Source organism: Leucoraja erinacea, chromosome 15 (genome assembly GCF_028641065.1).
Source record: "Leucoraja erinacea ecotype New England chromosome 15, Leri_hhj_1, whole genome shotgun sequence".
Taxonomy (NCBI): domain Eukaryota; kingdom Metazoa; phylum Chordata; class Chondrichthyes; order Rajiformes; family Rajidae; genus Leucoraja; species Leucoraja erinaceus.
Window position 1 is genome coordinate 13,096,878 of NC_073391.1, and position 12,473 is coordinate 13,109,350.

Consider the following 12,473-nt stretch of genomic DNA (forward strand, 5'->3'; position numbering starts at 1 on the left):
TTGGTAGAATATTGCGTTGGGGAAACGGGACCCAATGGGCCCCGCTCTTGGTCTAGTATGACAACACTGTCGATTCCCTTATTTTTAATTACATTACAAACATTCTACAGGCAGAAGCAATATATCCTTACCTTTTTTTGCTTTCTTAGCAGGTACATTAGCGGTAGTTTCTGCAACAGCAAGTTTGCTTCGTAAGGTTCTTTTTGAAGGATGTACAGATACTTGTGTAAGCAATCCACTGGTCAGTGGTTGAAGCAATTCTTGATCAATTTCAGTAATTTCACGTGATCTTTTTGCTCTTGTAGCTCTTCTAGCGATATGCGAAGATTCCATTGATATACCAGTCTCTTGTTCTCTACCATCATCCTTCGTTTTAGCTTTCCCATGTGGAACATTCTCATCATTATCTGTTTGGCCCTGAAGATTAGTTCTTCCTCTTTTATTTATTACTTGATTTTTCCCTGCGAGAGCAGCTGAAAGCACAGCAGTTTCTTTGATATAGTTTTGCCCTCTCTTGGCTCTCTTTTCAACTTTGTTAACTGAACTCTCCAACTGCTTATTTTCAGTTGCACCTATTATTAACTCTTGATTGATTTCAGCTGAAGTGTTTTTATTAATCATTCCACGACCGCTCTTTCCGAGAATCTCAATGGGATCAACCGTTTTGCTGATTTCTAGCCCTTCCTTTGCAACTTCCTTCACAATTTTTCTTTTACTACGTTTAACAATAGTCACCCCAGGCGGCTTTCCATTAACCAATTCTGTTATCTGGCCATCCGCAACCTGAAGAAATTCTTTTGAAGTTCCATTGGAGACATTCGATCCTTCTACAATTTCCTCTTCAATAATTGGAACAAAACATGGCACTTCCAATTCTGTTGTGATCTCTTTTTTAGAGTTTCCTTTCTTCGAGTTTCTCTTTGGCCGAGCATTTTCTTTATTTACAGGAATTAATATTGAATCTGTTTTTTTGGTGTCAGTTGTTACTTCTGATACAGCTGCAACTGTCTTACCAACTCTGCCTTTACTCGAGAACCTAGTCGGTCGGACAGCTTCAATCTCATCTGAATTATTGACCACCTTGCTGCAATCAAAAGTGACATTCAAATGGGCTTTCAGCTCTCTGACAGAATCACCTTCAATATCAGACAAACAAACAGGAGTTTCTTTAGCTAAATTCTTTCCTCGCTGACGACCTTTAGCTTTGACCTTTTCATTGGCTGGTTCATTTTTATTTGTAGTATCCAACTGTACATCAGCTATGCTCACAGTTAGCTGCTGGTCAATTTGTTCCTCGATTTTAGTCAGCAATTTCTTTGCTTGCTTGCCTCTTCCCCTTGTCCTTGATGATGGCACACTTTCCTCTTCAATCAACACATGTTTTTGTTGTCTGCCAGAATGCATCTCTACTGGAACACATGGTCCTTTAGCTGCTTTTAACTTCTGCTCCATTACGTTTCTTCTCAACTTTCTTGTACAAGGTAATTCTTTTACATTTTCTTCGTCATTTTGAGTTATTTTCTGTCCAACCTTCTTTCTCAGCAATCTTTTTATTGGTGACGGTGATTCTTTCAGCGCAGCCGTATGCAGTTTAGTCTCCATTTCATCCCTTCTCATTTCTTCACCATTGCTTTTCTCTTCTTTTATCAACTGTGATTTATGACACACATTGGTTTCTTTTAGTTTTGAGCTCTCGTTTGGCTGTTCACCAGATTCATGGAATTTGTTTACATCAGTAACGATATTCTTTCTTCTACATGATCGTTTAGATACCTCTCTTCCATTGGACATCCCTTGTGATGTCTCTACTGCACAGTCTGGTACTTTGGAAGATGTCAGATTAGAAATCATTTTCCTTGTTAGAGTTTCATCCGGTACTTCCTTTCTTCGCAATCTCTTTACTGGAGCAGATTCCTGTTTAAAATCTTCTGAAAGCAATTCTTCAAAGACTCTCTTTTGTCTTGTTGATCTAAATGTGGAGCCAGCCAAGTTTATCATTTTAGGTACTTCCACATTTTCAGACTTTGCTTCCTCTGTCACAGAGCCCCGAGGGAGAGATATTGCTTTGTTACTTTTTTCCTGATTTGTTGCACTAATTTGCAAACTATTGGATTCCGTTACTTCAACTCGTGTGCAGCAAGCTGCCTTTTTCCTCGTGTTTGTTATTTTAGGTGATTTCTGTATCTCCATTTCTTCAGTATTCTTTTTGCGTCGTGGTCTTCCTATTGCAATGGGTGCGTTTACATCTTTAACTGTAAGATCTATAACTTCTGCAACTTCGATGGATGTTTTTGTCAATTGTTTATTGTTCATAACTTCAGGTTCAACGTTTTCAACGTCTTTCTTTTGTGCTAACTTTTCCAAAGGAGAGTTAACTAGCTCATCAACATGTCCGAACTGTGCTCCCTTCTTACTTTGTGAGGTCTTTGCAACAGAAGTAGCTTCTTCTACTCCAGTAGCTTTGTAATTTTTTGTTGTTTTACTCCTTTGTGGTCTCTTTCTTGGAGGTAAGGGGATCACCTCTTCAATTTCAGCCATTAAAATCTGTCCCTCGCTTGTAGCCAAAGTAGTTGGACTTCTTATTTCAACACCTTGATCACGTTTAATTTCATTGTCTTTTAATGATTTTCTTTCTGGTGAAGCCTGATCTTTTATTTCATGATTTTTACCATCTTGACACTGCAGGGTTGGTGTGATTTTACCAGCTGTAAATAATTCTTTGGCATTCTTCCTCCCTTGCAATGATTTGGTCACTGGGGAAGCTAGATTGTTCATTTCCTTGATTTTTTTATCTGGCGATCCATTCTTGCTCATTATGGGGCTCATTGTTGTCGATTCAGGCACTTCAAATTCAACATTGGGAACATTTGGAATGACATAATTTTCTTTTGGTGATCTCCCTTTCTGTGCATTGAACATAATTACTTCCCCAGTTTGCTTGCAGGAAGATAGTTTCTTGCCTGGTGTAGTTTTGCTTGGCATAAATAATATTTTTGAATCAACATCTGGGGTTTTCTTCTCTAAAGACGTCTTTGTTAAGTTCATTTCACTTACTTCCTCAGTACCATTCTTGGCTGGTGTATTTTTTATTGATTCTTTGGCACCTGTGACTTTTATTTTACTTTCTTTTAATGATTTATTTGCTGGTGAAACTTGGGTGCTTATTAAAGACTGTTCATCTTTACATTCTAAAAATAAAAATAATAAGAAAATTACAATCATTTAACAACCTTAATAATACAAAACATCTTAGTCAATTATTTTTTAGTGTAGTCATCACTGTAATAAAGAATGTGCTGGAAGAGTTGTACAGAGCAAGACCACGCACAGCAATGATAATGAAAAACATTACACTGTTTTAAAATGCTAGGTGGAAGATGACTATTGATCAGGAACAAAAGTCTTCTGTCTTTCAAATAGAATCATAAATTCTTCGAGGACAGCTGAGAGGAAGGGCAGGGCTTAGCATTAAGGAGTAAGTTATGGAAATGGTGCCGGTTTGAATGTTGTTCTGAAATACTGAACTAAATTTTGTATTCATGTCTCTTAAGCATGAAGGAAAATAATCCCTCAGGCCCCCGACAAGGAAGAATACTACCATTCAGCACAAATATCTATTTTTCAAATTGTAATTTTTATCATATTTTTATTCCAAATTCTATTTAAATTACGTTATTCAACTTTTTTAACATTAGTTCCTCCTATTCCTGACATCCCAGATACAGATTTTTTCCCCTCAGATTCCACAAAGGAACATTTAGTCATATCACAATTTAACTGTACCTATTAGATTACCAGCGGTCAGCAACTTTTCAATTATATATTATGATTATGAACTGCAATGATCAAAACAATACAAAAAAATCTTGTACCCATCTGTGATCTTATATTCTGTGCACATAGATGCTTATTCAAACCAACACTTTAGTCTAAAAAGCTGATAATACCAGACCCATGAACTCCTGACCTACTGATCAGTAACCCTAATGAAATAGAAATTGAAAAAAAATTGACATGCATCAAAAACAAATTTTGACCACTATCATCAACTGTTGTTTTTTTTTTTGTAAACCAGCAACTGCTTTTCCTTGTCTACTACCTACAACTTCCAGTAGGTTTGTAGGGAGATTTGGTGTAGAATGAAAATACATTGAGCAAAATTTTCCATTTACAGAAGATGTCTAAACTAGCAGCTCTTGCAAATATCTAAGGGAATAAAATTAATATGTTGGATTAGGAAGCATTTTTTAACTCTAGGGGTGAAATTTGGTGCCTTGTCATCTTCAACCATTTCAAATTTTGATAAGCAATTAGCTCTCATATCTTTAAAGAACACTGTCTTACTAATATTTTCAGAACATTTCATAGTAGATTACAATAACAACATAATTCTCCTTGCTGTTTTCAATCAATACTAAAAAGTAATTTTCTAGATTTTTGACCACATACACTAAAATTATACCATGACATAAGAAATAAATAACAGTTTGACAAATGAGAGGCAGTTACTGCTCCAAATGGCCTGTTCAGATATTTTAGAACAATTAGGCTACAAATCTCAATTGATTTTAAGGTACATTATCTAAATGTCTTTGTCCATCAGCACATATTTGGATTTGTTCTTTGATCACAGCACTTTGTTCCCTAGAATTGAATAAGGTAGAGACATTCTGATGATGTTCCTATAACCAATGAGCTATTTTAAAAATACAATGGACAGCAAGAAAATGTGTTTGGTCAAATAACCAGCAATAGGGAGCTCAGAAAAAACTGCTGAGTGAAAGATACTCTGCCATGAAAATTATTTTGCCCTCTCAAGTGACCAAGTTTAAAAAACTTGCCAGAAACACAATAGAGGCATTACAATTTAATGACATACCGGTTATTTCCATCTGTGGAAAATCAATAAGGCCATTGTCTGCAAATGTGTGTGAAGTTTCAACTTGAAAGGATCCTTGTATACACTCTTCTTGATAAGGTGAAGGTATACTTTTGGCTCGAACGCCACTTGTCCTTGTCACCTGAAGGAACACAATAGTATACATCTTTCGTACATAATGACAGGTATTACACAATTTGTTCCCTATATAAATTGAGGTTCTCCACGCAATTTGAATGAAACGGCAAAGCAGCACCAGTGATAATAAATATCCCACTATATTTAAATGAGAGCAGAGCATCTTAACAGCCCGCTCTGGCAAATTCGTAATTTTTAAATGATATATAGAGCAATGTTACAAAATTGTGAGATTTAAAAAATCAAGTCTTAAATTTATCCCATCAGATGAAGCATAAAAAGAAGTTTAATTTGACACCTAATTCACTTTCATATCTCAAGTATTTAAAAAGTTATGGCCATTTTCATACTCGGAAATTAGCATTTTGTTCCCTATTGATTTTCTATGGACATAACAAAAAAGCTGTGATCGTGGACAGTTAAAAGCCCATAACCTTCTTAAAAATTAAGAGAACTGAATGAAATTTTCAGTTATCATAGATTGAAGCATTCTGAAACAAATATAAAATAATCTTACTTGGATGACCTGTATTTAAAGCATATAATTAGTTAGTTACCCAATTGTAGCTAATTACAAACTTCAATTACTAGATCTAAACATCTATCTATTTCTTAAGAAATGATTAACATTTTTAAATAGCCTAAGTGTCCAAATAATATTCACAAATAATTCACAATAAAACATGATTTTTAAATCTCATTTACATTAATTTGTAGGCCAAATGGAAGGAATTTAGTGTTCAATTGCTGTAAATGAAAGTTCGTTTAAATCAGTTTTCTAGTGGGATCCTGTGAACGCGCTGGTTTAAAACGTTCACATTGTGGTAGATTTGTGCCCTCAAATGCCCAGAAAAATACTGCGGGATATAATGGGGCCCAAATTAGCTACTCGCAACATTAAACTTTGTATAAAGGGATCTTAAGAAGCCCTTTTAAATGTAAAAATAAACAGCCTACCTCCTGTTGTCTCCTGTATGAGATCCGACCGGTTGCCGGCGGTCGCGGGTTTAGAGGTTAATTTTTAAACTACTATAACAATTAGATAAAGCCCTTAAAAGTAATAAGAGATAAAGCGACGGAATCTTCCAGCGATTTTCGTTAATAATTAACTAGGCTGAACATCCTCGATTTGAACAGCCTAGGGAAAATCGCGTTTTAAACCCGCCCCCCTCTAAACGGCGCCAAAATCGCGCACACCCGCAGCGACAGATAATCAGCGACGCTTCAGGTACGCTTTGCAACATACCTAATATATAGGCAAAAATAACATTTACTAACCTAAAATCACCTGTATTGAGGACAGAGAGGAAGAGAGCAAGGCACCACCTCAGTAGTAGAATGCAATCTACACACTGGTCCCACTATACAACATTTAATGTTTCATGTTGATGCCCAACAGTCAAGTAGCAAATGAAATTTATTACACGCTGTATTTACAAGACTACAGAAGCAGTTCCGAAATGAGTCACTCCCCACTATTCCTCCATGTCAAACCAGCAACAGGCTTTTGCAGCTCCAAATCACTAAGCAGGTCAATATAGGATTGCAATGTGGCTCGTGAACAATTGAGATTAATTAGTCTAAACAATATTTGCTCTACTAATTGATAGTGATTGCATAGATACATAGAAAATAGGTGCAGGAGTAGGCCATTCGGCCCTTCAATATGATCATGGCTGATCATCCAACTCAGTATCCCGTACCTGCCTTCACTCCATACCCCCTGATTCCTTTAGCCACAAGGGCCACATCTAACTCCCTTTTAAATATAGCCAATGAACTGGCCTCAACTACCCTCTGTGGCAGAGAGTTCCAGAGATTCACCACTCTCTGTGTGAAAAATGTTTTTCTCATCTCTTCCTTAAGCTGTGACCCCTTGTCCTGGACTTCCCCAACATCAGGAATAATCTTCCTGCATCTAGCCTGTCCAACCCCTTAAGAATTTTGTAAGTTTCTATAAGATCCCCCCTCAATCTCCTAAATTCTAGCGAGTATCGGCCGAGTCTATCCAGTCTTTCTTCATATGAAAGTCCTGACATCCCAGGAATCAGTCTGGTGAACCTTCTCTGCACTCCCTCTATGGCAATAATTTCCTTCCTCAGATTTGGAGACCAAAACTGTACGCAATACCCCAGGTGTGGTCTCACCAAGACCCTGTACAACTGCAGTAAGACCTCCCTGCTCCAATACTCAAATTCTTTTGCTATGAAAGCTAACATACCATTCGCTTTCTTCACTGCCTGCTGCACCTGCATGCCTACTTTCAATGACTGGTGTACCATGACACCCAGGTCTCGTTGCATCTCCCCTTTTCCTAATCGGCCACCATTTAGATAATAGTCTGCGCTCCTGTTTTTGCCACCAAAGTGGATAACCTCACATTTATCCACATTATACTGCATCTGCCAAACATTTGCCCACTCTCCCAGCCTATCCAAGTCACCTTGCAGTCTCCTAGCATCCTCCTCGTAGCTAACACTGCCCCCCAGCTTAGTGTCATCCGCAAACTTGGAGATGTTGCCTTCAATTCCCTCATCCAGATCATTAATATATATTGTAAATAGCTGGGGTCCCAGCACTGAGCCTTGCGGTACCCCACTAGTCACTGCCTGCCATTGTGAAAAGGACCCGTTTACTCCTACTCTTTGTTTCCTGTTTGCCAGCCAGTTCTCTATCCACATCAATACTGAACCCCCAATACCGTGTGCTTTAAGTTTATATACTAATCTCTTATGTGGGACCTTGTCGAAAGCCTTCTGAAAGTCCAGATACAACACATCCACTGGTTCTCCCCTATCCACTCTAACCAGTAGTGCGCAGGAACAATCCTGACCATCATTTAGGGTTATTAATGTCAAGTGCACCACAGCAAAGTGAAGAGTTTTGTTTTGATTGTTATCCTGAGAGATCAGATATTACATACATAAATAGAAACAAGTCAAACTCAAATATTGGATATTGTTGTACTGCCATTTAAATATTAATACTTCATTTTACCCGAGCTCTTGGTGTTCCGCTTGAAGAAGTTTCTTTTCTAGATACTTCATTTTGCGTTTCCACAATTTGGATGATATTATCTTCTGATGTTTCAGTTGTCTGTCCATCATCACATATCATCTCAGTGAATGAAGGTTTATTTGTACTCAAACAGATTTGCAGCTTGGAATCAGAAATTCTTCCGGTGTTTACGGGAGTTGAAAAAATTTCACTCAAACCACTATAGTCACAGTTTTCCATTTCTTTTTCTGCACAGAATATGTTCTTAATTCCAACATAATTGATCTCAGGACTCTTTGGTTTTTGTTTAGATTCAGCCAACAGCTTGTGTATCCCAACAAAATGTTCTATTTGATTCTCTTTAGCTTTGGGTGTCTTCATGATTCTTTTCACACCAACCATGTCTTCCACAGGTCGCAGTTTCACTCTAGGTGTCTTCATGATTCTTTTCACACCAACCAAATCTTCCACAGATTGCCCTTTCATTCTAGGTGTCTTAACGATTTTGCTCACACCAGCAATGTCTTCCAAGGCCTGCCCTTTCGCACTAGGTGTCTTCATGGTTCTTTGAGGGTCTCCATTGCTTTCTGCATCGCTATGCATTTCAGTTACCTTGAATGTGGTTTCACAAGGACTGTTTGAACTACAAGATAAATCAGCTCGGCATTTTAGCAGACGCAAAACTGCTTTGCGTCTTGCAACAGAGACTGTTAGTGGTGTGTCACTCTTTACACCTAAAATAATGATAATATGAAAAATTAGGAACATGGAAAAAATATGCAATAGCATCTGTTTATGGTCATATCAATATAGTTATTATTTTGAAAAACATCAATTGTTCCCAAACTCTATTTGAATCCCTGTTTAAAATTCACTTGCCCCTATTTTCCAACTTGCCTACTGACATACTTCTGATCTTTGAACAACATTGCCTAGTTATCAATATTTAGAATAGGCTTTCCTTACACCACCCTATTACTCCTTAGATCACGCCTTCCAACCCCTCCAAAGATGAATATGTTTATCCAATTTTGTTTTTTGTCACATCCCCACATTTCGACACCTTCAACTGCAATTGTGTTTTAACTGCCTAGATCTCAAACTCAGGAATTATTATTCAAACTCATTCATTTAATGCACACCAATCCCCCAGCATTTGGTCTCATGGATTAATACCTCACACAACCAAGATAAAGTTTTTTGTTATTCCTTCCCTAAACCTCTCTGCCTCTCATCCATAGTAAAGCACTCCTTAAATTTCACCTAATCTGCCCAATCGGGCACTCTTCCTTCTCCACTCTTCCCTCTCCAACAAACAATGGACACTGGTTTACTGCAGGAAAATATGAATAAAACAGATAGATATGTGAAAGCCGTACTGTAAAAGCCAATTAAAAACCACCATTTCCCCATGATGCCTCATATTTCATGCACAATGACGGATCAGTAGTAGAAACTATAAACATGAGATTCCATTGATTATGAAGTGATCTTCAGATCAGTTTCATGTCTTTATATTATTCCCCTCGAGATTGTGTACTTAAACAGCCACATTGTGTCCCCTCAAATAGCTACAAATATCACAACTTTTCTTCTATGCTTCACACATTCGGCTTCAGGTTGCCCGTTCACACTACTACCTCACTATCTGTTTCATTCAGTCCCAGCTTTAGACCTGGGTGACCACCTATCATTCTCTACGATAATGCCCCATAACATCAGTCACACCCAAATTTAACATTGACAAAATTAATAGCTTAGTGGGTGAAGATAAAGATGGCAAGAAATAGAAGTGATGAAGCAATTCAAATAGATGTGCTAAAAGGGCCAAGGTTACGCAAGTAGACTACGTTAGAGCAAAAAATGGCACAACAATGAGGATAGAGACCTCTTAATATGATGGCAAATGATATTGGACTAACCAGCTTCCTTGGGTGTTTTGGTAGCAGAGTTTTCAAGTGTTTTCTGAAATATTGGAACAGCTGAAGCCGTTTGATCATCAACAATGTTCGAGGCCTTTAATAATGGATTTGCTCTCTCATATAAAGTTACGGGAGTACTGAACAGTTCAGCCACACCTGTTGAGTATTAACCACATATCTATTAATGTGAAAGTTACATAAATGCAACATTTCAAACTCAGTTATGACTTTTAAAAAAGGATCACTAACCAATACAGACCAATATACTCTTTGATAAGGACAGCATTACCTGTAAAGCTTTCATCCATTTCCTTAACTTTCCGCCTCGATGAAACAGTTCTTGTTGGCCGTGGAGCATGTCCAGTTGGTTTAGTATTAGTAGCTTGTGATTTGCCAATGACTATTGTTACTGGTGAAGCAGCATGACCAGTACTAAAATGTTCTTTCACTAAACGAGCAGGTGTCTGTTGAAACAAGTTAAATTATTATGCCCTACAATTGTACGATACGATACTTACGATACGATACTTTATTTAACTTCGTTTTTTAATTTATTTAACTAGAATAAAATCACAATTTTATTGTAACTTAGGATATTAATAATATAATCAGAATTAAGATAAACAAATTCAAAGTCATTAAACTATACCAAGACAACTTTACAACATATATGCAGTTAGCCAAGTCAATAATTAGTCTTCAGAAAGATTAGCCATATGTGATTATCAAATGTCGCTTGCATGCTGGACAGAAATTTACCACTTTCGAGATGACATTCTTGGCCCGTTTTCGCTTTACAGCAGGTTTCTTTGCAGCATTCCGCAACTGAGGTCTTGCTACTCCTTCCTTTACCACCTGCGCCCATGACTTTTTCACTAATTACAAATTGCAAATATTTCAATTAGAAGAAAAACCCTTAATTTCAATATTCAGATACAAATAACATACTATCTTAATCCCAACACTCAAATCACATAACAGAGCTGCCAAGTTTTGTCAGAGCATTTCAGTATTCTAGTACCTGAAAATCAGTATTTTGCTGAGGAAATCAGTATTTTTAGTGCCATTTTGCTGAAAAAAATGTGGTAAGAGTACAAGAATGCATAACTTTGCTACGAATTGACATCTTATACGCACATTAGTTAACAGTGCATTCATTGCCATCTCTTTGTATACTGCTGTTTGAACGGCTGCTTCCTGCTTTTAGCACCAGATGGTGATGCAGAAGCCATTTGGAAGTCTCCCTCTCCCTCCCTCCTTCCTCTTATTCCATCCCTCCCTCGCTCCTACTCCCTCTCCCTCCCCTAATAGTCTGTGATCCATAGCGCTATGTGTTAATGCAATAGCATTTTTAGAGCCCATAGCGCTGTTCGTTGAAATTCCCACGCGTTAAACTGACAGCGCTGTTTAAATCTGTAGCTGGACAGGCAGATCAAAGCTTGCAAAAATAATCATCTAGATCTTGAAATTTAAAATACTAATAGATTTAATCTGGTATAATTTTTAGAGGTACAGTATGACTTTTTATATCCTTGCACTTTTTAAGCAGCAAGATGAAACAGGAAGTCGGGCTGATTTAAAAAAAAATCCGTATTTTACAAAGCAAATCCGCACATCCGTATTTTGATCGCATTTCCGTACAAAATACGGAAAATCCAAGTAAAAGCTTCACAGTAAATATTGGGTAACTACTGCATACATTTACTTCCAATCTGAGATTAAGCAAAGGCAAACATTACAACATGGATATCCATGCTAAAATAGAAAGAAAGATCAAGAAATACTGGCCCATTTTCCAGATAACTGAAAATCACTTCTGTGTCTCAACAGTTAGTTACCCCTAATTATAATTGAATGTTTTCACTACTACATTTGTGTTTGGTATCATCAACCAAGAGATTGGTGGATCGTTTCCAACCACAATGACTGCAGGTGAAATAAACTAAACCAACTAACAATGTTGCATGTAATCTTAAACAAATGCCATTAAACAAATTTGCCTAAATGGGACATTGAAAGGCGCCCGCAAATAAAATTTATTATTATTATCATTATTACTAACTTTGCTCATTGCCATATAGGGACAAAGTTGACATAATTATCAAACTTAATTGATGGATTGAAAAAACAAGACACCAATAATAGTCACTTCTGATGAGAGAATTTAATTGCTATCCAAAGGTATAGGTTAATCCAGTGATCCGAGGTCTTGCTTGCAACACAAGTGGGAAAAATATTCCCATGTAGCAACAAATCTCCAAGATAGGATACCTGGTCTTCTAGCTATAGCAATTCTAGATTATCAGCCAACTTTCACAAGATGAAAGCATTATTTCAAAACCTTTGTAATATTGCCAAATCTATCTGTATAATTAATTGAGTAATTTACCATATCATTTATCCCATTAATGAATGTAATGCTGATGCACCAAAATCAGGAAGCATCAGAATGAGATTTAATAGTCCAAGAAATAACACAAAATACAAAATCCTTCAAAAATTTACAGCGTTGATGCGGTGAAGTGAAATTGGCAAGA

At 37.1% G+C, this 12,473-nt stretch overlaps 1 protein-coding gene across 1 annotated transcript in view; it reads right to left on the reverse strand.

Annotated features, from left to right (window-relative positions):
* The window catches only part of mki67 (marker of proliferation Ki-67), a 274,252-nt gene that overhangs the window by 7,594 nt on the left and 254,185 nt on the right, over positions 1 to 12,473 (reverse strand). The window contains 6 exon segments of the mRNA XM_055646690.1: positions 132 to 3,188; positions 4,880 to 5,021; positions 8,015 to 8,748; positions 9,937 to 10,092; positions 10,226 to 10,400; positions 10,696 to 10,811. Coding sequence (XP_055502665.1) covers positions 132 to 3,188; positions 4,880 to 5,021; positions 8,015 to 8,748; positions 9,937 to 10,092; positions 10,226 to 10,400; positions 10,696 to 10,811 — 4,380 coding nt within the window.